This window comes from Phaethon aethereus, assembly GCF_964289735.1.
Source record: "Phaethon aethereus genome assembly, chromosome: 25".
Classification (NCBI taxonomy): Eukaryota; Metazoa; Chordata; class Aves; order Phaethontiformes; family Phaethontidae; genus Phaethon; species Phaethon aethereus.
This window is the reverse complement of record NC_138601.1, coordinates 6,969,636-6,996,048: the sequence shown is the minus strand read 5'-3', so window position 1 is coordinate 6,996,048 and position 26,413 is coordinate 6,969,636. Positions and strand designations below refer to the sequence as shown.

Below are 26,413 nucleotides of genomic sequence, written 5' to 3'. Positions count from 1 at the left end.
ATGTAGTCCTTTGTTGTAAAGTTTTAAGTATCCCAGAGTCTAGGGAGTTTTCTCAAAGAGTTCCTGTATGTTTTTTAGAACAGTAAGGACATGTTTTTCCTGAGTACATGTCCTCTTTCCTCTAATCCAAGGCTTTGATCAAAGAGTTCTTAATGGATATGGCTTCTGGTCTTCACAAAGGCTGTGATCAAGTAGAACTAGGCTCCTACAAACTTCAGACCGTTTATCTAACGGTTTGTGTTTTGTTTTTTTGGCACAGGATGCTGCCTGTTCAGGCATTAAGGTTGCTCCTGTGCCAACACAAGTCTTAGTCACTGATAACAGATACTTATTGCTAGTATGGTCGGTTGATTGGCCATGGGGTTGGTTTCAGTACAAAAAGCTCATCTTCAAGTGTTGAACGTTCACTTACAAGTCCCTCCTTGGACAAACAGCATTAACCTGATAATCTATTACTTAGCTGCCTTAGGTGCCATTGCCTGCCTGTTCTGAGTATTGAGTAAAACCAAGTACAGCTAGTGCTGTGCACTTTTTTGTTAATTACTGTCCTTGCTGGTGAGAGCTGCATACTGCTTTTCTTCAAGTACAGTATGATCATACTAAATGTAAAGATCAAAATAAATTTTCTACTGAAACAATCTATGTCGGGTCACCCACAGAAGGGAACTAGTGTCAGACGTAAATGACTAGCCACAGGAAGTTTAATGGGTATGTTCCTGCTCCTGTTTGATAACTGTTTTCCGTAATAACAAAACAAAATGCAACAAATGTACTGCTATATGTGAAAGCAAACTGAATTGCTCATGTGTGAAGATCAGTAGAACATAAGTGTTGAAAATTTAAAAGTAGTTCAGTTCACACTGTAAACAGCGAACAACTGTGCATGAGAAATCCTGACTAGTCCAGGACTTTCGAGACTTATGCAGTCTGCTTATTATCCTGAAGTAGTGAACGCTTCATTTCTTTGTGCTGTTGTTTGCACAGTACCTTCAACACTTGAAGACTTCGGTAACTTGTAATTAAGATTGTTACTCATAGTAATAAGTTGCACAAGAAATGGCTTACTATCCAAAGTACTTTATATTTGACGTTTGCTTTGCCCTCTGGAGTCTGTGCACTGGGGGAGGGAGGATGGCAGAATTTTTTTGCTTGTTCTTCATATGACCATTCTAGTCAAGGTAGCCATTTCTTGTTTCAACATACCATGTTGATGATTATGCTCCTTTTCTCAGTCTTCTTGTCTTTGCTTACGAAGAACAGTATGAGCTGGAGAGATTTCTCTGAAAGTTTTGCCTAGAGTGTGAGCGTGAAAGAAGACTGGAAAAGTAATGGTTAATGGCATGCAGTCCCCTGTCTCTCTTTCCTCTAACTCCTCTCACCATCTGCTTTTTTCTGTTTGTTTTGCATCTGTCATTTCTGTCTGGGCTCTGGGTTAATAAATTAGATGGTGAAATTAATCCCTTTCCGTTCTTATGAAAATTGATTTTTGTTGTTTGTGAACTGGAAGGGGCTTGAATTGTATGGCATTGTGTCTGGCGATCCAGAGCCATTGCAGAGCAGAACTATAATCAAGAGTAGGGAAAACAAACCTTTTTTTCAGGCCTTGAGATTGCTGATCTGGGTGAACAAAAAGCAATTTTAAAATGTTTAATAATGAAAGGTCCACATTCTGATTACTGGCCTGCAAATGCTTGGGTTTTTCCAATCCTGAACAACCCCATGTAGTGAAAAATACTTCACAATAACTATTATACTTCACTTGCTGCTGGTGAAAACTCATATTCAAAGTAAATTTCCTAGACTCCTGGATAGCTCTTTGATTTTCACATAGTCTTTCAATTTTTTTAGTTCTGTTAGATCTTGTAACACTGCTTTAGTTATTCTTCTAGAACCAGAGCTGATGTTGCTATGCCATTTTCTTTCTAGAAGGGGTGTGATCATCAAATCAAAGTAGTTGAAGAGATGAATTTAAAGAACATAGGGTTTTGTTGCGCAAGTAATCCTTGTGTAAGAGTGTTCTTGTTTAGTAAAACTGGTCAAATCCAAATTTATTCTAAGCTGCTTTGTTTTGTAATTTAAACCCCCCTAAGCAGGACTTGTCTTGGTTTACACAGTGTCCTGAATAAAGGATGCATAACCCCCAAAGGGTCAGAGGTAATATTAAACATTTATAAAAATTACTCTCAAGTGAGGCAGATACAAAGTTTTCACATGTGCTATCCTTCTTTTTTTTTTGTGTTTCATATGCTAAAATGTGGTGCACCTCACAAAAATGATTACAGAGAATCTTGATTACTGATAAATACAATACAAGCCTCTTAAAATTGTAGCTTAATCCTACTGTTTAGCAACATCCTGAAATCTAGAGATCAAATAGTTGCTGGTATGTTTGGTCTGTATGTTTTGTTTTGGGGTACCAAACTTTTTTATTTTGGCTGTGTTCTCTGAAGCAAAATTTTCATTCAGTTTTTGATGTTGCAACAAGTTGCTTTAAAATTAAAAGGATCAGAAATTCTTCATGATGGCTTTCCAAACCAAATTAAGGGCTCCCTTCGTTTTGTAACATCTGTAAGCTAAAGCAAGTGTGTGTACAAGCAATTGAGCTGCATTTGATGTCAGCCTTGCAAAAACTTCTCTGGTACATGGTAAATACTTTTCTTTGACATGCAGTAAAATGTTGTAGAGTTTTTCACTAGAATGATGCAACTGTTGCACAAATAAAGAAACTATGGCTGAGTCACTAAACTTGCTATGTACTTTTGCAAGGCTGCGATGTATGTGTGCATGCATTTTATGTGTTCTAGGGTCAAACTCTACCTTCGAGTGTATTTTAGCAAGTTCCCTTGATAGCTCTGTGGGGAAGACCTCCTGTATACCACAGAGGGTAGAATTTGGCCCTCTGTTTGTGCTAAGGAACTGTAATTTTCTTCATTTCGTTATATAAGCTGCAGAGGTAGAAATAACTGTGATGTGGGGTTGAACAAAGTATGAAGATGGTTCACAAGAGGATGTGATTTGAACATCCTTCCTGACTTGAATTGCTGACACTTGCAAGCTATATTCCCAAGAATTTTATCCTGCAAATTAATTGCAATGAAGGACAGTATAAATCCATGTCCTATTTTAATGCCTGGCTAGTCAAAAAAATGAGCAACATTGTCAGACTGCCCTAAGCAATGCATCTTTTGTGTCTGGTAGTAATATAGTGAATAAGGGCAAATATCTTGAAGAATTAATAGGTTTAATCAGTAAGCATGTTTTTAAACTGGAAGAATTGTGTGTTTTTCCTTGGGGGAGAGCTTAGTAAAGCCAGTAAAGAAAATTATCATCCAGTACTTCCACGTTTTGTTACTGATTCTGACCCTGTATCTACGCTGATGCAGCAAGTAACATGGAATCAATCAAACTATCGTTATGTAATCCCAAAATGGATGAGATATTGCCTTTGCTTTGGAGTATGGCAGAAGGCTGACATAGGATAGGATGTAGGATACACAGGTCTTGTGTAGCTGGATGTAGGGTTGCAACCTTCTGAAGTTGCAAGCTGCCCTAAGGTCAGTTAAACTGTCTGTGGAAGACTTAGCTGAGCATCGTTCTTCCTATTGCATAGAACAAGACTCTCGGGCTACTTTACATGCAAGTGCAGTTGCCCAGGCACCTCTTAGAAATGCCTTTTGCAACTTTAACGTGCAGAAAATGCACAGTAGGGAAGAGGGAATCAGTGTCTACCTTCATATTTTTCTCCATTTAAAATCTAGGAAAAGATGAGAGTGAAGAGTGTCATTCTGTTTTGTGCCATTAAAAAATGGTTCTTGGGAACATCACTTGTATTTAAAACTCGATACTTTTTTTTTAATTCTGCCTTTCTTCAGACTTATATATCCCACAGCCCCTTTGTTCTGTTGCAGCAATCTTCAGATCTTGTATGGAAGCTTTGCTGAGCCATTCCACTTTTCCTCTTGTTTTTCTCCTTTCTTGTGTGATCCTTGCTGTCTTTTCTATCATCTGGTTCTTCTTTTCACTGTTCATTCGTTCTTTTTCTTTTTTCTTTTTTTTTCTTTTTTGTCTCACCAAACTATCTCCTGGTTCCTCGTTCCCTGCATGCCACTAACTAGTTTCATTAGATATTAATTGATTTGTGAATTCAGGCTGAATTGCATCATCAGCAGATGGCGGATCCAGACCTGTTGGAGGAATCCTCTTCACTCCTGGAACCAAGCGAGATGGGAAGAGGTGCACCGCTACGACTTGGGTAATGGCGATTTGTGATTTCCTCTGTCTTGTGTTAGGGTTGCTGGCTTAGGTTCAGCATGTGTAATCTGCAACGACCTGAGCGCAGTCGTGGAACTTGCCAGATTGGCACATCAAGCAGATGAAGGCTGATCTAAAACTAGCTGTTGGGCTCTTGTTCTTTGTACGTTAACTTCCCAGTTCATCTTTGTCCCTCACACATTTCTTTTGGCACAAAAAATAACACGTTTGTTTATTGTAAATTTGTTCTGGTTGCTTTTTAAGACAGCTTTCTTTGCTTTTTTCACAAAAGCTTTTTTTGCTTTTTTCACAGCTTTAGTGAAACTAGTATCTACTGTGGGCACATAATACTCTGAAAAATCTGTATAGTTCTATATCTGCTTTATTAGCTGCTTCCAGGCTATCTTTGTGTGTCATTCTTTATCTGGACATAGGGTTTTCAACCAGTGAGGTCTTCTGAAGCACATGCCTGGAACCTAGTCAATGGTAGCTGTGACTGCTATAATCCTTGCCATGTAACGTACCGGGAACCTATTGAAATGAAGACTAGCAGGCATAGAAACTGTATGTCTAAATGCATTTGTTTCTCCTTTAACCAGTGATTTTATTTTTTAATAGATTATTTCATTCAGTTAAAAGGCATAGCTTTTGCCATAGTGCAGTTGGTTTTGGTGTGGTTTTATCTCCCTGTATTTACAGGACCTTCCATTGTGCTTAAAGGGGTAATTTCAAAATAAGATTTTTGTAGTTTTCAATCTGATGCCATCCAGTTGCCGTCAGTGTTTTGGGTGTTAGGCTGTGTATTCTTTTAGGTGCAGAACCTACATTTATGTTGTCCCCTTTACAGGTTTGTGGCTGGTGTGATCAACCGTGAGCGAATCCCCATGTTTGAGCGCATGCTGTGGCGAGTGTGCCGAGGGAACGTATTTCTGCGTCAAGCAGAAATTGAAAACCCCCTGGAGGATCCTGTAACGGTAAAAGGAACTATTGTTTACAGCAGCAAAAGTCTCAGATGCGTAAAAGAATTTGTGTCTAGATCTAAGCCTTTATCCTTCAATGAGCTCCATGCAGGCAAATATTTGTGTTGTGTCCCTTCACAGTACCTACTGTCAGCCTCTGAGGCTTTAGTGACAAATATTTTCCTGTTTTATTAAAACAAAAATAACAGGATGGATGGTGAATGCTGTTGAAAGGGGAAAAACAACTCAAAATTCAGACTGCAGCAGGGCATAGTTGCTGCTCTGGCACAAACTACAAGTGCAACTACCATATGCAGTTCTGAATAAGTAGCCATCCTCATTGAAGGAGGCTCTTCTGGACGTTAGCAGTGTATAAAAGCTGTAGCTCATTAACCCTGAACTTCAACCTTTTGTTTTTCCTTAGTTTGCTGACCAGTAACTTAAACATCCACCTGAGAAATGTTGGCGTTATTACAAACAGTAAATGTTGTGATTGGGCCTGTTTTTACATGCAGTGTCCTCTTTGCTCAAATCAAGGGACAATTCCCAAACTTCAGGAACCCTTGCTCTTAACTAGTAAAAAGAAAAGCTGTATGTAGGCTGCACTGGAACAGAGACAGAAGAGTTGAAACTCAGTAACCCCCTCTTTGTTTCTCATGTAAGGCTGACTTGTTCTCTTGTCCCACCAACTGCTGGTAGTTGACCTGTTCAATTATCTGTCTGTGAGGAGAGGTTTTGTTCTTATTGTGCAACGCTTCCGTAAATTGAGGTTACACCTAATGTAATTATTCTTGAAACATTACATTAAAATTTCCTAAGTAAGGTAGAACAATAACTTGTCAACAAATGCAGGAAAGGGGACCTGGCTACCAACATGAAAACAGCTCTGCAAAGAACGAGCCATTGGCTTCCCTGGAGAATCAAAGTTGTTAAACTCCACTTCATCTTATTTTCATTCACTCTTTAGCTTTTTGCTTGATTCTGTAGGTGAGCTGAATGCAGTAAGTGCTGATAAATATTTCATTGCATCACTGTTCTTTTGGAGATCTTCCCAGGTCTTCCTGTTTATTGTATCACATTGATAATAGATAATCTAGAACATTTTGCTTCAGTAAACACAAGTGTGGTAGGGGTGTTCTATACCGAGGCTAAGAAAATTGCTTTCCTTGTGACTGTTTCAGTGTTGTTAAGGTACGTTCTTTACTCACTGTGCAGATATGAACTGTATATGTACAGATTCAGAGGAAGGAAAAGTAGGACTCTCTTGTAATTTGCTACAATGATGATTTCTGTAAATAGCTGATCTATTGCAGTGCGCTCTTTCTTCTGTTCTAGGGGGACTATGTGCACAAGTCTGTGTTTATCATCTTTTTCCAAGGTGACCAGCTGAAGAACAGAGTCAAGAAGATATGTGAAGGGTATGGAAGTCTTACAGCTTGGCCACGCTCTCAAATATTTGAAACACATTGACATGACTTAATATAGATATTTTTCAACTCCTTATTTCACAATGACTGTAGGAGTACATATGTTGACAGCAAATAAAGCATACCATAAGTAGCTGAAACATGTTTTATGGTCAAACTAGCCAATCCACAAGCCTGTAGTGCTCAAACTAGGTGACCGCTTTGCTAGAGAAGGCCTAAAACCAAGCTAGTTTAAGCGTTGAACTCTTGAGCAGACCTAGTGGAGTGTCAGTGGGTGATGTTCTTACAGGGAAGACCAATGGTACTGCTTCTAGCAGCAGCTGCATTGGCATGATAGCAGCACTCTGAACTGGGATGGCTAATCAACTTTGTAACAGTGCCTTTGAGACACTGTCAATACAGGGAACGGAGGATTTTCTCCCACTTCCATTTTCTTAAGCATTCCACCTCTGTTCTGGCCTAAAACAAACTTCTGTTCCTACTTGATGTAAAGACTGAAACTCTGCTTGGTAGTCTTTGCTGGTCAGAAACCTCTCTTGAGGCACTTCTTGCTTTATTTCTGTGTTCAGCCATCTATTTGCCTGACTGGTTTATCTCCTTGCTGTCTTTGTTACGAAGGTGGCTTGCATGTCTTTCAGATTCCGTGCCTCCCTCTACCCCTGCCCAGAAACACCACAGGAGAGGAAGGAAATGGCTTCTGGTGTCAATACCAGAATTGATGATCTTCAGATGGTAAAATAACTGGGCTCAATGCCCTTTTTTCTTTTTTCTTTAATAATATAGTTGAAAACATCTTTGGGTCTTATTAAAACATGAAAATTTTTGGCCCTATTAGATGACCATATTTTCAGCTCCAGCTAGCTTGAGACGAGCAGCTCAGCAGTGCAAGAACAGTTTGGAGACTGTCTGCTCAGTTGTTTTAGGATGGTTTGGTTTGATCTTTCTGGAGGGCTGAGCAGTTAATTATATATGTATTAAATACAGCATCAATAGAGAACTGTATGCCAGGGAGCAGAGAGAAACATGCATGTGTAAGGAGGTACCATGTTTTCCAACCCTAAAAGCATGCTTGTATAATTGCCTGTTTCATCTGCAAGAACTTTGAAAACGTTTAAACTTATTTCCAAGTTGAGATAGCAATGCTAACTTTAACTTCGCTATTCTTTTTTTGCCTGTCTTCATATTTTCACATTGTGCTGTCCTGAAGAGCTTCTGCTTTACAACTAATCTCTTGTGCAGCAGCCTGAGTGTTCTTAAAAAGTAATCAGCACACAAATCTCCTGGGTGCCAGCTCTGAAATACTTGCTTCAAGGAGGAAAGGCAGTATGTTATAATGCAGGAAAAATTAAGGGATTTGAAACAAAAACTAAGAAAAGTTTGAGAAACTAAAAGGAAAAACAGTTGAATTTGGACTGCTTATTTGATACAGAACCTGCCTCAAGCTGGGAGTTGTGCAGTGTGGCTGTTGGCAATTTTTAAGTAGACGAGAACGCAGAAGCAATTTAACTGGTAGGGTTCAAAGCTGCATGTGCCCTGTATCCTCGCTTCCCCTTGCGTCTAAGACTTTCCAGTCTGGAAATCTGACTTGGCCTGAGTTAGATATGTTCCAGTCGGAAGACACCCTCAGGAGAAAACACTTTCTCCTTTTCCCTTCAGTAGAAAAGTCTTTCATTGTAATCTTTGTGTGTTTTCTTAAGGCAATGTACACGTCACTTGTAGAACTCTTCTCTGCTCTTTTAACCTGGGTGGAGGAAAAAATGTTCTCTGTGATCTCTGAACAGTTCATTGTTTGAAATACCCACTGAACTTGGAGTTGGAGGAAAGTAGTCAAAAAGTATCCCTGGAAAGAAGCCTTAAAACCTATTAGCAGAACTAATTAATATGGAGACTAAAGCATATATTGCAGGCATGTGGCAGTCTTGTGCATGGGATGGGGAGAGGGCTCATCCATCCATCCTCTGGTGGGTAAGGCTTGTCTTGTTGGTCAACCCAACTTCACTCTGCACTTCTGTGTGCTGCAAGTTTTGGCCAATGATTTTGCCTCATCTTTGTCCTACTTCTCTATGAAAGGTGCTGAACCAAACAGAGGATCACCGCCAAAGGGTTTTACAGGCAGCTGCTAAAAATATCCGTGTCTGGTTCATCAAAGTACGTAAGATGAAGGCCATCTACCATACCCTGAATCTGTGCAATATTGATGTGACACAGAAGTGCTTGATTGCTGAAGTCTGGTGTCCTGTTGCTGACCTCGATTCTATCCAGTTTGCTCTCAGGAGAGGCACTGTGAGTAACTGCTGTACTGCTCCTGTCTGCTGCTCTTCAAGCAGAATAGCAACTGTCGGCAAACACAGTATGGATTAATTGATTTTTCCAAACTGCAAGTCTCTGAAAACCATACCTTTGGGCTGTTTGAATCAGTCCGTACAGAGGACGGTTTATTTAGCGGGCAGGAATCATGGCTTACAGGTACACTTTGTAACAAAAACATTTTGTGTTTAAGTTCATGAAAATGCTATAATAGTAAGGCGTTTTCCTGTGTTTGAGTCCTTTGGTACATTTAGTTAACCTGGCTGTGCTTTGCAGTCCTGTGTATATATAGTGGAACATATTGAAAGGAGCTATCCAGGATATTAGCAAGCTCACCCTCTCCTCAGATAGATAATAGAGTTGGGTGTCTTGAAGTTCTTTCAGTTTGCCGTTTAAAAAAAAACAGACTCACTCTCGTGTGAGTTTTCTTGTCTGTCTTAATCAGACAGTGTTCATCCTTACTACAAGTGCTTGTCTTCCTGCTATACAAAGTGGAGAGCAGTGGAAACTTGGCAACCTTCCTCAGCTGTTGAAGTATATTTCTTCTTCATGCGAGCACACAACAAAAATGCAAGCTTGTAGTTTTCCAAACGCTAACAAGAAAGTAGTGTTTTACTCTGTCCTCTAGTGCTCTGGATGGATTTTCTAATCTTCCTTTTTTTTTTTTTTTTTTTTTTTTTTGTAACAGGAGCACAGTGGATCCACTGTCCCATCTATTTTAAACAGGATGCAAACCAATCAGACCCCACCAACATACAACAAAACTAACAAGTTTACTTCTGGCTTTCAAAACATTGTTGATGCTTATGGCATTGGAACTTATCGGGAAATAAATCCAGGTAAATTCATATAAAAGTTCAAGACATCTATCTCAACTTTTTAGTCATGGTGTTTCTCTGTATTGTCTGTCCTGTATGAAAATTTCTAATAGACTACTTAGCACCTTTCAGAAGCAGAGGAGAAGCTTGGGAATTATATTGCTAAATTGCATAAATTGTACTGTAGTAAATGTGGGCTTGCTCAAATACCGCGCACTAGGAGTGTCATCTTTTATTACAGCACCGTACACGATCATTACCTTCCCCTTTCTGTTTGCTGTGATGTTTGGAGATTTTGGCCACGGGATCCTGATGACTCTGATTGCTGTCTGGATGGTGCTTAGGGAAAGTCGTATTCTGTCACAGAAGAGTGACAATGAGGTAAAGTGGCAGGTCATGCTGAGCTTTGCATTTAAAACAAAGAGTTGCAGCTTGATTTACTCACATCCTTTCCGCCCTTGAGTTGACAATGCCCATTGCTCCTTACATTTGAAATTTGTGAAGCACACACACAGGCCTGTAGGCTGCAGACCGAGTAGCACAATTTCGTAATAGTAGTGAGTTCCTTTGGTTTTCCTTTCAGACGTTTGTAGGAAATCATTCCTTTCAGTTGTTTGAAGGAAATTGTTTATCAAGTGTGGTAGATAAGCTGTTGTAAACGAATCACCCAAAACTTCGTTGGATCATAAAGGGGTTCAGTCAGTGCAAAACTCCTCTAGTTCCTCTTCATGTATATCATATCTCCAAGATTTTTCCTATTTGCTGATCTAGGTGGGTTTTGCTTGCTCAGGGCTTAGGTTGACAGGAGGTGAACCAGAGTTAAGATACATTCACAGAGCACAGAGAAAGCTGAACAGGGCCTGTGTTGCCTAGTTCCAAACTAATGCTGCCAGCTGGGGGCTTGCATCAGTGTGTGGAGTGCAGTTTATCCTCTTCAGCTAATCCCAGATTCTCTGTGGACAGTCACGCTGCCTGTCTATCCTCTGTATTCAGACTGTGTTCTGCAGTGCTACCTCTTGCACCCTTAATCCCTACCATGGGGAAATTAGAGACTTTGGTCTTTTAGTCTGTATGGTTGATATTGTTTGTCCTGCAGCTGATTTTACTGTTTCGTCTTTGAGCAACCTTCCTTGTTCTCATGGATTTTCTTTGTTCCTTTTTGTGGTTTTTTTTTTTTTTTATACTAGATGTTCAACATGGTTTTTAGTGGTCGATACATCATCCTGCTGATGGGACTGTTCTCCACTTACACAGGCCTCATCTACAACGACTGCTTCTCCAAGTCTCTTAATATGTTTGGTTCATCATGGAGCGTCCGGCCAATGTTCTCAAAAGGCAATTGGTCGTGAGTAAATAGTTGGTAACTAGATAAAGAGTGACAGTGCTAAGCAGGTGACTTATCTTTCCCCATTGTCCTCCCAACTCAGGAAAACAAAAACTTTTGAACTCAGGCTCAAGTAGAATTGGAAGAGAGGTGTAAATGTGATATCTATCAAGTTTCAAACCAGCGCTTTTTTTTTTCCCCCCCAGAAAAATTGTAAAGGTGCAGTTTAGCACCTTTTTCCTGATAGGCATAGCAAGATCCCTGTCCCCTGCATTTCTCTTCCTTGTGACACTGAGTAACAGGTCAAAAGCCAGGTTTATTATTCACTTGGAAAGTCTCAAGGACCACACAGGAACTTAAAATTCTCTCAATTTGAGATACTCCTTCCTCTCACAAGGGAAGAATGTTGCTAGTTTTTACAGAAAGAGGACAGTGTTGCTTGTGTGAATATTTATATAATCTGCTTATGCCCAAACAGAGATGCCTTGCTTGAGAATACTCCTCTGCTTCAGCTGAACCCTGCTATTCCAGGGGTGTTTGGTGGACCTTACCCCTTTGGCATTGACCCGGTAAGAGCTCTTCCTTTGCTGTCCATTAAGAACATCCTCTGTGTCAACAGAAAGAAAAGTGCCTGTCCAGTTCACTGTGAAAGACTTCCACACCCCAGCCATTCCCTTAGCAAACTCTTTATTAATGTTGGAATACTCCTGAATGATAAAATTAATTCAGTTCCTACTGAGGCGCTAGATTCAGGATAGAGGGATTGTTCTCCAGTCCATTAAAGTCTTCTTTCTCACCCTTTCCAACCTGCAGCATTTTAATCAAATCTAGTTAGACCTGCAAATCACTTTATGAGGTTACTTTTTTTTACATTTGTCTCTCTTTTTCCAGTCAGTCTTGGAAATGTAAGTTTCCAAGTAATCCTGTCATTTTGTATCTGACTATATTAATAACAGTGCTCCTAACACTGCTTAGAATATTCGATACAAAATTTGCATCTGTTTCACATTAAGGAGGATGTGCAGAAAATCAGAACTGTGTGTAACTGTTCATTTAAATAGATAATTTTTTTTTTCTGTCAAGGATGCAGCCACCTTTTTCCTGAAACTTTTGCCTCCATGAAAACAAGCAAGGTTTGATTCCTGCTGTGATGGTGGGATCAGTTGCTGTAAGACTGTGTTCCTAGAAGAAAAGGTTGTCTGCTCATTTCCCCAAAAGATTTCAGTGTGACAAACAGATCTTTAAAAAACCCTGCTCTTACAGCCTAATACTTCTTGGTGGTTAATACTGTTTAGCTTGAAGTGAACATTTTCGTTCTCCATTTTTCTTTTACTCAGTGTTTGGCTGACCCAGTGTTGTTTTTCACAGATTTGGAATATTGCCAGCAATAAGCTGGCCTTCCTCAATTCGTTTAAGATGAAAATGTCTGTGATTCTTGGCATTATCCATATGATCTTTGGCGTCACATTGAGTCTTCTCAACCATATGTAAGCACTTTGCTGTTTTTCTCAAGGGGGTGGAACTTCTTTGGGTGTAATATGTGTATTAGTTTAAGATGCAGGAGCCTATCAGGCTTTAGCTTCTGATTAAAGGGTGCAATACAGTTGTTTCTGTATGTGTGTGAAGTAGTTACTGTGTTTAAGTCCCAACTATTGTTGAAGTGCTGAGCCCCTGCAGTTTTGTTCTAAAGATGCTGTTCACGTTCTCACTAAAAGTTTCTGCCCTACATATGCTTAATGCTAACCAAATGTAACTTTAAATTCTCCTTTTTTTGCTGTAGCTATTTCAAGAAGCCACTGAACATATACCTTGGATTTATTCCAGAGATTATTTTCATGTCATCACTGTTTGGATACCTTGTTATTCTCATTTTCTACAAATGGACAGCCTACGATGCTCACACGTCAAAGGATGCACCAAGCCTTTTAATACATTTTATCAACATGTTTCTGTTCTCCTATAGTGATACCAGTAATAAGATGCTTTACAAAGGGCAGGTGCGTGCTCTTGCTAGAATAGGATCAGAGATGCTTCACGATACTAGAGTCTTTCATTGACCTTATAATAATTGTGAAATCAAGTGTGAAACTACTTTTCTCTGTGCTAGAGGAAATGTGGTGTCATTTCCAAAGCCTGACACTATGTAATGTTGAAGAAGGAAGGAATAATTGAATAATCCCATATACTGGGAATTCATATCCATCTGAACCCCAGTCAGCTGTGGTTCCAGAACATTTGGATCCAGACTAGTAGTGGAAAGTGATAAGGAATATTGTCCTGCATCTGCAGTGTGGGGCCTCTAAGCTTAGCTAAAGACACTAATGCCATTTCATCCCAGCATTATCAGACATCTGCCAAACTGTTATCTCCTGCAGAATCTTCTGGATTTTTCCTTAATCTAAACCAGTGTCAGGATTACATGCTGTGTACAGTCAGACGGGGCAGCTGCAAGCAGGCATTAAATACAGCACATCTTGCTGTTCCCTGAAGAGAGTGAAGCATCCACACACTCTGGGAATTCAGTCATTCAGTGTGGCATAAGACCTCTTGCTAGGTTTTGTGTGTGTGTTTGAGCATGGACTGCCACTAAATCATCTGAGACTTGTTTCTTTTACAGCAAGGGCTCCAGTGTTTCCTTGTGGTGGTGGCGTTACTGTGTGTGCCATGGATGCTGGTAGCTAAACCCCTCGTCCTTCGCCATCAGTATTTAAGGAGAAAGCACTTGGTGGGTGACTACCTCTTCCATTTCCAATACAAAAACTAATTATGGTTGTAAAGCTATGTTCTCCATCTTGATCTTGGATACGTAGGTTCACACTGTATTGTGACCTGTAAAACATTTTTGCATGTTCCTAGGCATAAAGGCAGCTGGGTTTTACTGGAGACTAAGTATTGCCTGCCTGCTTCTCAGATCTGGATCCAGCATCAAATCTGCTTTTAAAAACCCTGTGTATTGGTAATGATAAAAGCAATGTATCTGGCTTGGGCTTTGTCAGCTAGTTTAGGACCACTGTCTTACTAGTTGCTGGATGCATTTCTGCACCTTTGCTAGGCTGACAATGTAAAAGCAGAGATGTAAGCTTAATTGGCTGACAGACTTATCAGCCATCTTTGTTAAAGCAGTTTGATGGTAAAAAATAACAAAAGGGAAGAAAACTGGCTTACGCAGTCATTTTGTGAGAGGTGGTCTTTCTTCTGGGGTACTCCTTAGGTTTCCAACTGTACTGTAAAGTATCTTTATATAAATGCAGGAACCTGGCACACATGCACTGGGGATACTTGAAAATTCTCCCTGCATGTATGGCAGACAGCTTTTAGGCTGTTAAGCGAGTCAAAGATCAGTTCAGTTAAAGACACTCCCTCTCCCTTCTCTGACCATCTTCCATCCTCCCATGTCCCCTCCATTCGTCTCCCTTTCTCTTTTTGTTTTCTCCTCCCTTTCTTTTCTTCCATTCACTATCAGGAAGGGCAACCCGTGGAGGCCCAAGTCAGCACAGTCCCGAACGAGCAGGCACTAGAGGCAGCAGCGGCTGCAACAGTGAGTGGATTTAAAAATCACCTGATGGATTTAAAGATGGGAGTTAAGAGAGCATGGAATGTATCTGAATTTCATAAGTGAATGACAACTGCACCTTTAGGGTGAAAAACACTTTCTCTTGGCAAGAGCAAAGTTCAGCAAAGTTGATACATTCTGGAAGAACTACCAGGCTGAAGGATAATAGTTATGTGTGCACAGAATGCAGAGACACTTCTTTGCAGGAGTGCTGCTGAAATCAAAACCTGCAGAGCAGCACAAGAATACCTTGCTACCACATCCCCCCAGGTTAAGTTCCCCTTTTTTCCTTTTCTCGCATATTTGTTTAAGATAGATTAGGATTCTTCTCAGTGAAGCATTTCTGTTTGCATTATGTGTTCCCAAACATCATGTGTATGGGACGGCCTCCCAACAACTTTATATCAGTAGCTACTGGATTTTTGACACCTGTGCTCTCTGGTAGACACTTAGATTGAAACTATTATAAAATATTTGTGCACAAATAACCCTCTTGGTAGTGGGGTTTTTCTACTTATTTGTGTCTAAGCCTATAGACAGACCCTTACTGCTAAAGCTTTTCTGGTGGAGTGAAGATTGTAGCAGCTCCCAGAACTTTGTCCCCTCCCCAGTACTGCATATTTCAACTTGGTTTTAGTTGTGAATGCTGCCTAACTAGGAGGCTTAAATCTCACAAGCTATGTGAAGCACATTGTGCACTCCGCATGTCAAAGGCACTTTGAGGCGCTTTTTAGCTCTTGGCCAGTGTTCCTGTCATGACATTTTAAATAGCCTCACAGAAATGTCAGAAATTAAAATGGATCTTTTGTGCATAATCCATCCAGCGTATTAAGAGCATCTGAATACAAGAAGCTGTGAGGGAAGGTCTTTGTGTGAGATGTGGTTAGAAGTATAAAGTAAACTATTAGAGCTTTTGGAGATGTGTTTAGATTGGATAGTTTACAGAGAATGGATACAAATTGAGTGAGAGAGAAAAGCTGTGAAAGTGCAAGTTCACACAGGCTAGAAATACATAAATAAAATACTGATACTATAAATCAGTAACTTTCAATATTTCAAAGGTGCTGAAAATCCTGATAAAAGCATTGTCTTACCTATAAATGTATTCTAATTTTTTTCATTTTATTTCTATTTTCAGAGCATAAACATCTACCTATTTTGTGTTTAGAAACCTGACAAAATCTTTAATTCACATCTGGCATTTTGGGTGCATTTATAGTTCAGCCTAAAATAAAAGTAGGCTTCTAAGAACAAATCAGTTAAAAGAACATTGAGCAGACATTCTGCTGGTATGCCAGAGCGATGCGCTGTGAAAGCGGACAGGTCACAGGATCTTAAGCTTTCTTGGTTTGCATAGTTATCCCTAAACTTCTGAAGTCTTAATGTGTCAAGTTAGCCCATTCACATTCCATGTCACAGATGACCTCAGTACAGTGCTAAAGCTGAATCCAAGGCTTTTCATTTGTGGCATTTCAGCTTCCCTCTCTAGGTGGGTCAGACTCGCAGGTCTTAATTTATAGTCCCTCAGATCTGTCATGAGCGTTTTCTGTCTTTGGAGCATCTGGAGGGAGATAGGAATCCTGCTGTACAGTGCTCAGAGCTGCTTGCTGAACAGAAATCCAAAGATAGTGATGTGCAAGTTATGCCTTCGTTGTCCAAGATGCATTTACAATGCATAAAAGCTCTACTTGAGGCCACTGTCAGATGATCAACAGGTTTGTGCATCCTTTCTTGGTAGGACGGTACAGAGGAGGCAGCCTGCCATAAATCAGATGTTAACTGTGCAATGATTACAGTTGTCTAGTGAGAGCAACTCCTGACTCTGTCAGAGTTTCAGCTCAGTTTGTAGATTATTCTCTTCCGTTTGGAGTCGTGGCTGAGGGTAAAATGTTGAATGTCAGAACAAATGTCTATAAAAGGAACTGTTTGCTCAACGCAGAATTTCCAAGTATGGGAAGGTCTGATTTCCCATGTGTGGTGTTAGTATGCCTGACGCTGGTGGGGAGCAAGCGTTTGCGTGTATTTTTGTGTTGGTCCATTCTGCTGGGAGTTGCCATGATGTGATTTGTTTCATTTACAACAGCAGTGGTGTTTCAGTGCTTGCCCAACAGCTGCTGGGCAAAAAGTTGGTCTGTCGCATGTCGGTGCCAGCAAATGTCATCTTGAGAGATGTGCCTTTTATTTTACTTAGGGTTGCAATTACTTTGTAGAAATGCATCAATTATTCATTCAGACAGACTTTTTTTTTCCCCTAGCCCTGCCAGGAATCAGCATCTTTCCCATCCAAGCTGGGAAATAGAATTGTACAGCTGGCTTAACCTGGGCCTTAATACTTTGTTTTCTTCTGCAAGCTGCTGCTACACATGGAGTCGTAAGAAACGTGCGCTCTTGCAGTAAAACACAAACAACACTTTGCTCTTTCTTTTTCTGCATGTGTTAGGGAACGCACAACTTTGGTGGGATCCGAGTGGGCAATGGACCAACTGAGGAGGATGCTGAGATCATTCAGCATGACCAGCTATCTACCCATTCTGAGGAAGGGGAAGAGGTAAGCACCTGACCATCCTTGCTCTCAGGACAATGCACTTTGTAGTGGAACATGCCAGTGTTTTGACTGTATTTACTGATTCCTAAGCTGTTTAAAGCGAAATAGCAACATTTTCAGTGAAGTGTTTTCATAGCAGTTTTCATACAGATTATCTCTTGGTCATTCCCAGGACTCCAGGAAAAGCAGTATGATCTGCATATATAGGGAAATGTGGCTCTCTTTGTCCCCATTAAAGAGAACCATCATCTTACGGGCTACACAGTGAGAGTTGCACGTGTCCCTGATGGTGTATGCAGCTCACATTCTGGCTGAAGTGCAGTGCAATTGTGCTGCTTGCTTCCCCAGTGTCAGCCAAAATCCAAGGGCTGTGTTTCTGCAGCAGTGATATCTTGTTTATATATTCATTTTGGCTGCTGGGGGTAATACTAATTGCTTTGCCTTGCCTGTGGCAGAGAAGAAAAAGGAGTTGATCTCGCCTAGTTTGGGAGTATTCTGATGCCTCTTGACAATTCTCCAGCAGTATGTTGCCTTGGTAGTGCATGTGACTTGTTACTGCTTTACTGTGTCATGTTTAGGAAGGAACTGTTGAATGTGTTCATGATTAATGTTGTGATCAAGACACTGCACTAAACATAAACTTATGTTTTCAAGCCTACAGAGGATGAGGTGGTAAGACTACAGCCAGCTTTGCATTCATGTGTATCTGGACCATGTCCCATTGGTGTAAAACACATGCTGAACGAAACATGTCACGACATCTTGTTTTCCAAAAGATCTAGCTATTTACATGTTACAGGCCACTTTTAATTCTTCATACATACATGCCCATTAACAGATTTTTAATTACTTCATCATACAGCTTGTTTGTCTTATCTTTCTGCATATCTTTCTTAGTTTACCTGGAGAGCTGTTAAGCTGGAAGTCTGAAACTGCCAAGTTTTTGCTTTTAAACTTCTGAAGAAATCACTTGTGTTTTGTCTTTCGCAATTCTGCAGTGCAACAAACTGTTTAAAGACTTTTTCCCAAACTATCTGCAATTTTAAGGATGATACTGGTTGTTGCCAGTCAGCAAATGCAGCAAAACCAGTCCAGTTTCATGCAGTTCAACAATTTAACTAACCAGTGTCTTTCTTTAAAAGAGAAGCGGTGTTTCTGAGAAACTGCCCATTCTTAAACACTTGTAACAAGTATGAGTATTCAAGAAACGTTTTTTTAGGCATACTCATACGGGATTGATTGTAAGTTTCAGCACTATCAGGTAACCGATTTTATTACAAAAAATATAAATGCCATGAAATTAGAGTAGCTTCACAACAATCACGCTGTTGTAAATTGTGCTGAAAGCGGTTTTGCTTAGAGATCTATTATGCTTAGGTCCATCTAGAATTGAGAAGGCATGGAAACAATGTGCTGATGTACCTGTTCATTCTATATATCACTAAACCTGTGGAAAAACGTGTAAAACTACAAATACTGTGCCATAGCAATCCTGCTGATTCTCCCACTCCCTAGCATAGTGGTAACTCTCTCCAGCAGTTGCACATGGCTGTAAATTGACATTATTTGAATATTTATCACATTCCATTTACTGCATACTGACGTGCCATGTGTGTGGGGAGGTGGTACTGTTCACTGGAGCAGGCTTTGCTGAAGAACTTTGCAGTTCACATTCCGTGGAGAAAGAATTTGGCTTTTGACAGCTAATTTAACTTAATTGTTTGAAATATTTATTGCCCTGGATATACTAGGGGAGAAATAAGAATATAAATAGCTTTCTGTGCATGCTTAGAGCATTAGTCACTTGATGTATTTAAAACATAATGTTCACTTAACTTAAATATGAGCAATTTCTGAAGCATGCATTAAATCCAAAATGTAGGGAATGCTTTCCCAAGCTGCAAAATAAGAAGCTGTCCTACATGGCAGACTTCCTTATAAGTTCTTTTATTATTTCAAAAAATTACCAAGATACAGAGACTTTTCTAATGAATGGTGCACAGAGATGACTTTTTCAAGATTGCTTAGTGTGTTATTTTTGCTTTCACATCTTGCAAAATGGTCTTGTTGATCACGTAGCAAAGGCATATATGCAGTAGCAACTTGGAATTCTGTCTCCTTTTTCATAGAGGTACATACAAGTTACCAGTGAATTCATATGAATACTATGTTGTTGCTGAACAGTCTTTTCCTGGCAAAGTCCATGGCTGAATTTGAAATGTCTTACTTTCATATGATAGAATGTGAAAACAATAATATTCAAGCTGCAGCAGTGAACTGTCATTCTACAAAACCTAGCAAGACAAGAGAATTCATTTTTCATTTATAAAAGTGACATGCTAAACCAGGAGAAGACAGTATCAGTGTCTAACTTCAAACACAATGTCCTTGGTAATAGCACCAGGTCGTGTGCCCATTTTCCCTGACCAGCCAACCCTTGCTGCTTGCAAGGCTTGCAGGTCTCTTAATTTCTGCGTTCTCTTTGCAGTTTGACTTTGGTGATACTGTGGTGTACCAGGCTATCCACACCATTGAATATTGCCTGGGATGCATTTCAAACACTGCATCCTACTTGAGGCTCTGGGCTCTCAGCTTAGCCCATGCACGTGAGTATTCCTCATGGAATGGACGTTTGAATCCCTGTCTCTGATCACCCTGGGCAGGCGGTAGAAGAAAGGCAGGAATGCAGGTAGCCTTCCCGGAGCTCAACTGTCAAGCACTGCTGTGTGGGACTAATTAAGTCTAAACACCATTGTCTGCTTCCATAGTGCTCTGCTATAACAGCCATCTGGATCGAGAAGGGAGGGATGGAGTTGAAAGCTCTGAGTAAAGCGAAGAGCTGCTGAGCAAGGACTCTGCCCTGCACTGTGTGACAGTTGGAGGCAATGTCTTGAAATACTTGGCTGCAAAAGCTGCTGTCCCTCTTAAGTTTCCCACCTCATTGTAGTGGGATTTTGCTGACTTTAGTTTCTGCTTTATAAGAAAACTGTAACAACCTTCTGTTCTTGCTGAATGTTCTGAAATGAGCCCTCTTCTCTGCTTTCTCCTGGCAGAGCTCTCGGAGGTGCTCTGGACCATGGTGATCCACATTGGCCTCAGCGTGAGGAGTCTGGGTGGAGGCTTTGGCCTCTTCTTCATATTTGCTGCTTTTGCTACCCTGACAGTAGCAATTCTCCTGGTCATGGAGGGTCTATCTGCTTTTCTCCATGCTCTTCGCTTGCACTGGTGAGTTATTGGAACATGCAGAAACGTCAAAGCTCTTCATAGCAAGAAAGTTGATGTCACCAGGACTATGCAGAAATGCCATCTTCCAGAAAATTGTTTTGACCCTTACACAGGAAAGCTAAGGCTATAAAATCGGGGTAGTGGATAATACTGAGCCAAGATCAGCAGTGTTCCGAAGTGGAGTATCATAAATCTACCTACACATCTAAATGTCCTACAGCAGATGTGTTCTGACAACAGGAAGTTTTTAAAAGGGTCAGAGATTTTAGTCTTGTTTCTGGTGATGCACCACTCTCTCCTGATTGTATGCATAAGAGTTGCGTAGGAATTGTGGAGAGTAACTGATCTCTGCTTAAAAATAAGTTAGACTGAAGCTTTGTGAACAGTGGGTTTGTGAAGGCTGTGCTGAATAAATGTGCTTGTGGCTTTCAGTAGGACTTTTTTGTTCTATCCTTCAGTCTGTTGCCTGGTCCTAATGTTTGTTTTCCTTAGTGTGCAGTAGGTACTGCCTGCAGTTTGCTTCACGTGGGCTTGCTCACCTTCGTGAGACCTTGCATTGAACAGGGGCAGCTTTGCCTATCTGCCCTTTGGGGTACTGTGGAATAGTAGCCATTTCTTGCTGGTCTTGTTTATGGCTGATGCTTCTGTAGCTCCTGTCCTGTGATTCTTAAGCTGCTGTGAATGCAGACAGCCAGTAAACAAGAAGGAATTACTCACCGGAGTGCTCACTGCTTTCTCTGCACCCAAGTATGGAAAGTGTTCAAGAGCTTTCTGTAATGCATATTTAAGAGTGCTTATTGTTTCACTTCAGATTCTCTGGTTCGTGCACTGGTGGGATCAAAGGAGCAATGAGGGAATAGACTTTGCTCGCCTAGGGTTCTCTTCAGCATAAAGTGTAGGAGAGTGTGTCTCTACCTCTCCTCTGGACAGTTCTGGTTGCTGTCATCTCTTAAGGTAGTTTCTTTCCTGGTAGGTCAGGAGAAGAAAGTGAAGTCCCAAGGAAGTTTGCAAGGAATATTCTGTCTTGTTTAAATGGGAGGAAAAGGTTGTGAGCACTTTTTAAAAGTAGTTCTGTAAGTGAAAAAGGAAGCCAAAAAAAAAAAGAAAGAAAATCAGCCTTTTGCACTTTTCTCCTGCTTCTAGAGAAGGAAAACTTTGTCCTTTTGCCTTTTTTTGCGGGGTGCAGGCTGGAGTGTCCCAGAGTGCCTGGGTCTTTGTAGCTCAAGTGAGCCAAGCTTCACCCAGGGATTCAGAGGTGTAGCCATCTTATGCTGAGGCAGCCCTGGGGGGGGGGGGGGGTGCTCCTGAAAATGGCTGCTGGAGGGTGCTTCTGTTTTTTCCTGGCATCCAGCCTAGAAATCTTCAGACCAGTCACTTGAGAACTTCTTGCTGACTGGCTGGTGTTTCCTCATCCTGCTGTCACTGTACTACGCCATTGCATCAGTGTGAAAGAAGGAGCTCTGCAACCCCTGCCTGGTATTACTGCTAGCAGTCAAGAGCAGCAGAGAGTAAGCAGTGCTCTTAAGTCCGTATGTGGTGTCTCTGATCTGCAATTACTTGTGAATTAGTGGATTTTCAATCTTGCTTTTCTGGACTGCAGTGCTGCATGGCACATTTCTGAACAATAATAGATGAACAGTTCCTAAACAGCTCCTCTTGGCAGGCTCTGTGTTTTCTTTTTTACCCAAAGGGATCGGCTAAGATGAAAAAGCATGTTTTTCTGGAGATACCTGTCTTGTGTTAATAACCACAAATTGCACTTTGTTCCATACTGCTCACAGAGCACCTGGAACAAGTGCTGAACTGGAGATTGCATTTCAGCCAAGAGGTGGGTTTTCACCTTGCCAGGCTATCTCTAAAAGGTGATTAAAAAATTGTCTGGAAATGTGTCAAGGGAAGATGCATGTCAGTGAAATGGCAAGCAAACAGAGAAACCCAGCTGAGCAATAGCAGTAAGCACATGGATCACTGCTGCTGTGCAGACCGGTGCAGGGCACTTGCTGGGGAGCTGCAGAGCTGAAGCTCTTAATGAAGTAGTATTTTCCCTAAACATATGTTTCAAAGTTGTAAAACTTCAATATATATTCTCTAAAAGAAAATCAAGCTTAGGGCCTGAAAAGCAGGTTTAAGGCAGTAATTCAGACTGCAGTTATTCTGCTGAAATTATTTTGGGTTTGTTGGATTTTTGTTATCACAGTGGAGAGGAAGGCACCTACCTTTGTTCAGAAGAACATACAGTTCACATTCCTTTTTTCTTCTGAATGTGAAATCAGGATGTTTCCAATGGTAGGTGTTCTGTTTTTAGAAACGGGGGGGGGGGGGGTGGAGGGGTGGGTGTGTGTGTCAATACAGCTGTCCTGGGAGGAGCAGATCGGATTTTCTGGCTGTGGGAGGAGAGTCACCTATCAGGAATTCTGAAAGTGTGGGTGGTTCAGCCTTCCTGGAAAGGAGCAGAAATTTAGCATGTGTCTTACTGGTGGGGAAAAAAAGCACAGATTGTTCCATGTGCTCTGCCTGTCCGTCCCAAATGAGGAAGATTTATTTTGTGCTTTTTCAGAAAGTATGCATTCTTTCGGCGGGCTGGGTTTTTCTGTGGCATTCTGGGGTGGAGGAAGCACTCTGCTGCCAAGATTGCAGGCATGTGTATCGGAGGTCTGCTGGAGCTCGGAAGCTGTCTGAGCTATACCCCATGTTGAGCTGCTAACTCCTTTTATTGTAACATCACTGTTCTGAAATACTTTACTTTTCTATTTGCTTTTCGGTAATGTAGTTTGACATGAATGTTTAGATTAAAGTAGCTTACCTTTTTCTAAGCTAGTCAGCTCTTCTAATAAATACAGACTTTACCCAAAAGAAGTTTGTAACTGGATTCAAAGTAGGGTCCCAACATCATGGGTTTATGCAGGAATATGGTTTCAGTGGAGCTGTTTTCCTTTATAAAGCAGTATTTTAGGCTCACTTTTAGGCCTGATTTGGAATTAGAAGCTATTCTCACTAGAATATGTCCCGTGACCAGGCCACAGCTAGAAAGAATGGATAACAGTAGGCATAATGCAAAGCAAATCAGGTTAATTCAGAGCGGTGAAGAGTGGGGTCTGTATTGCTCTGTAGGGCAGAGATCGGTGCTAAATGAGCATCATGATGTAGGGGTTCAATTCCAGAGTTTAGTGCAGTCAAACCACATTGTTCAGGCTTAGCTCTTGTTACCCAAGTGTGTCTCCGTCAGCCAGTCTCCCACCCCCTCAGTGCATGTCCATCGGTGTGGAGAGCATGGGTCCTGGCCGTGTGCGAGTATAGGTTTGGCAAACACGGAGATCTGTGTTCATCTGCTCTTGCTAAAGGTTTCAGTCTGTTCTGTCCCTCAGCTGTGCAGTACCAGCCTCCCTGGCAGGTGTGTGCACTTCACTGTGGCCATACTGGAGGCAGACATAAACGTATTTTTTCTGATCCATGAACATCCCTAGAATGAGCTCAGCCCCTTGGAGGCAGTGACATGGATCTGAAGCAGTGCGCTCAGCTGTGCAGCGTTAGAGGCAGCTAAAGGCAAGGAGCTCACACGATGTCTGCTTTGTTTGGACGGCAAAGCTGGAGAGTGCTGTGGGTCTGCGCAGGGCCACCAAAATAGATTTCAAACCCAGCAAATGTGGTCCACAGCAGCCAGCCATGTGGAATAAATAAAAAGCAGCAATTATGCGGCTGTTCTCTGCTGTAAACTGAGAATGCAGAGGCAGACCTTCCTCTGCCCGGGCAGAGCTCCTGGCCTGCTGCCACCTGCGGGGGAGTGCCACTTTCCGAGAGGCGTGGGCGTGCTGGAGCTGCATCCCGCTCAGGATCCAGCGAGTGGCAGTGGGAGCGGTGAAGCCCAGCTCCCCACCCTCTTGCCGGAATTTTATTTTTCTGTGTAAAGGTCATGAGCCAGAGCTTGTCTTTAGTGTGACTGTAGGAGCACACTACTGCTCTAAAAGGCAGCCTCCGGTAAGCACAGGACAGAATGACCCACAGTGCTGTATACAAAACTGCTGTCCTTTTTGGGAAAGAGTAAGCAACAATTTCTACACAAACACCCCAGTCACTTTCTGACTGTAAGGTGTGATGTAAGCTGCCCCCTTTGAGGTGTGCTCTGAATCTCAGCCGACCACAGGAACCGGCACACGCCTTTAAGAACACAAATACCAAGTAGGAATTTGCACTTGTACTAAATGAAAGTTCGGGTTCCTGTTCAACAACTGTCTCTGCAGTTGCTTCCCACAGGACTGTGAGCTGCGTAGTTTTCCAGATGGTGTGGGTACTCTATTATTCTGTTAGGTTGGAAAATCCACATAACTACAGTCCAACAAACACTTGAGCTAATTATTAATACAAAAAAGCTGAAGAGTGTGTGTTCTTTAATGCTAACTGCCAGAAAGCTTTCTAGTTAGTTTACCTACAGTGCAGTGCTAACTGTCTAGTAAATTCTTCTGCAGAACGTGATCACTGATGGGAGACACACAGTGCAGAGTTCAGCAATAGAGCTGGTGCACATGACAGCCAGTGATCCTGGAAACAGCAGCGTCTCATACCAAAAAAGGACCTTGGATTCTGAGTGTTCCTGTAGACAATTGCAGAAAAAACACCCAGAGTGTTTAAGCCATGATTATTTGGTTACGTAAACTTTTTCACTAGTTCCCTAACTTCACAACAGCCTCTCCTTGAGCTTCAGGCATCCAGTTGTGGCTAGTTGTAGCTGATCGTGTCCAAAAGGAGTTTTCAGATGTCAGGGCCAGCTGGAACAGTTAATCATCAGAGTTTAAATTTCATTTACAGTGGGTTCTGTGTGACTCAGATACCTAACCCTCTGCCTCTTATTTCCCTTTGCTTACAGAATAGTTACTTAGTCACAGGATACTTATGGAGATTATCAGGGTTCCTGAAAAAATGGAGCATGTTGGCAAGGAGCCCTTCCTCCCACATGGAAAATCCTGCTCATCCTAGGGATTCCTCTGCAGGAAAGTCTGCATATCTGCATGAACAGGCAGCAGAAGATAGGAGCAGAAAGCTGTTTTTTGAACATTTCCCTCCTGAGCTCTGTTGGGAAATCACTTTTTGCCAGCTGAAGTACCAGCAGCTCTGGAGTTTGCTGTGATTCCTGATTTGGGAAAAAATTCAAGTCTGGCTTTTTGTGCTTCATAATTGTGTTAAATTGCTCTATAATTTACTGTCACTCAATTCCTACAGAGACTTCAGGTTTTTTGGTGGATCACGCAATGGAAAGTGTTTCTCATGAGGCTTATGAAACACTGTGCTTGTTTTTACTGTGAATCATGGGATTATTTTTTTCTTTCCCTATTTGGCTGTTGCTGACCATTGGACAGTTCTCTAGAATAATTCTTTTTTTAAACTGAGTTTATTAGGGGAAGCAAGCAAACAAGGCTAAGTTAATGTTCAGCTGGAGACAACAGGCACATCTCTAGCTCAGCAGAAGTAGTCATGTGGGGATAAACCAAATATGCTTAAGTAAATAAATAGAAGTAGCTGATGGAGGAAGTCTGAGCACAGCATCCCACGATTGAGGTTTGTTCTAACTACAATGTGAACTTTAATAATGACATCTTATAGGAAATGCTGTGTGCTCCTAGGTGCTTCTAAGTGATGGTGCAGTTAGGGAGTTCATCCTATTTTTGTTGCCCTTTCATTGCCCATGGGGGTGGAATCGAAGTACCTGGACAGTTCTCCTCTGCTCTGCTACAGAAACATCAAACAAGTGTGGGGTTTGTGCCAAAAGATACACTACTTTATAATACCACTTTTTCTCTTTAAACTTCTATTCTTTTTATAGTCAATAATCATACTTTCAATGGAGTTCTTGCTAATTGCTAACTCATATCTGTGGGCTGTCTTTTTAATGAACAATCACTCTTCCCTCTCTTACAGGATAGAGTTCCAGAACAAGTTCTACACTGGGACTGGATTCAAGTTTCTCCCTTTCTCCTTTGATACCATCCGTGAGGGGAGGTTTGATGATTAA

General features: G+C 41.3%; 1 protein-coding gene across 1 annotated transcript in view; it reads left to right on the top strand.

Annotated features, from left to right (window-relative positions):
* Positions 1–26,413, top strand: part of ATP6V0A1 (ATPase H+ transporting V0 subunit a1) — a gene marked incomplete at its 3' end in the record, with an annotated part of 27,125 nt that extends 712 nt beyond the window's left edge. Inside the window, exons 3-21 of the mRNA XM_082010573.1 lie at positions 2,805–2,884; positions 4,149–4,252; positions 5,099–5,225; positions 6,546–6,628; positions 7,276–7,369; positions 8,708–8,920; positions 9,633–9,783; positions 10,004–10,143; positions 10,950–11,107; positions 11,565–11,655; positions 12,455–12,573; positions 12,867–13,083; positions 13,704–13,811; positions 14,550–14,624; positions 17,080–17,187; positions 17,839–17,856; positions 19,673–19,790; positions 20,238–20,409; positions 26,320–26,413. Of these exons, the coding sequence (XP_081866699.1) occupies positions 2,805–2,884; positions 4,149–4,252; positions 5,099–5,225; positions 6,546–6,628; positions 7,276–7,369; positions 8,708–8,920; positions 9,633–9,783; positions 10,004–10,143; positions 10,950–11,107; positions 11,565–11,655; positions 12,455–12,573; positions 12,867–13,083; positions 13,704–13,811; positions 14,550–14,624; positions 17,080–17,187; positions 17,839–17,856; positions 19,673–19,790; positions 20,238–20,409; positions 26,320–26,413 (2,270 nt within the window). The remainder of the gene's footprint in view (positions 1–2,804; positions 2,885–4,148; positions 4,253–5,098; positions 5,226–6,545; positions 6,629–7,275; positions 7,370–8,707; positions 8,921–9,632; positions 9,784–10,003; positions 10,144–10,949; positions 11,108–11,564; positions 11,656–12,454; positions 12,574–12,866; positions 13,084–13,703; positions 13,812–14,549; positions 14,625–17,079; positions 17,188–17,838; positions 17,857–19,672; positions 19,791–20,237; positions 20,410–26,319) is intronic.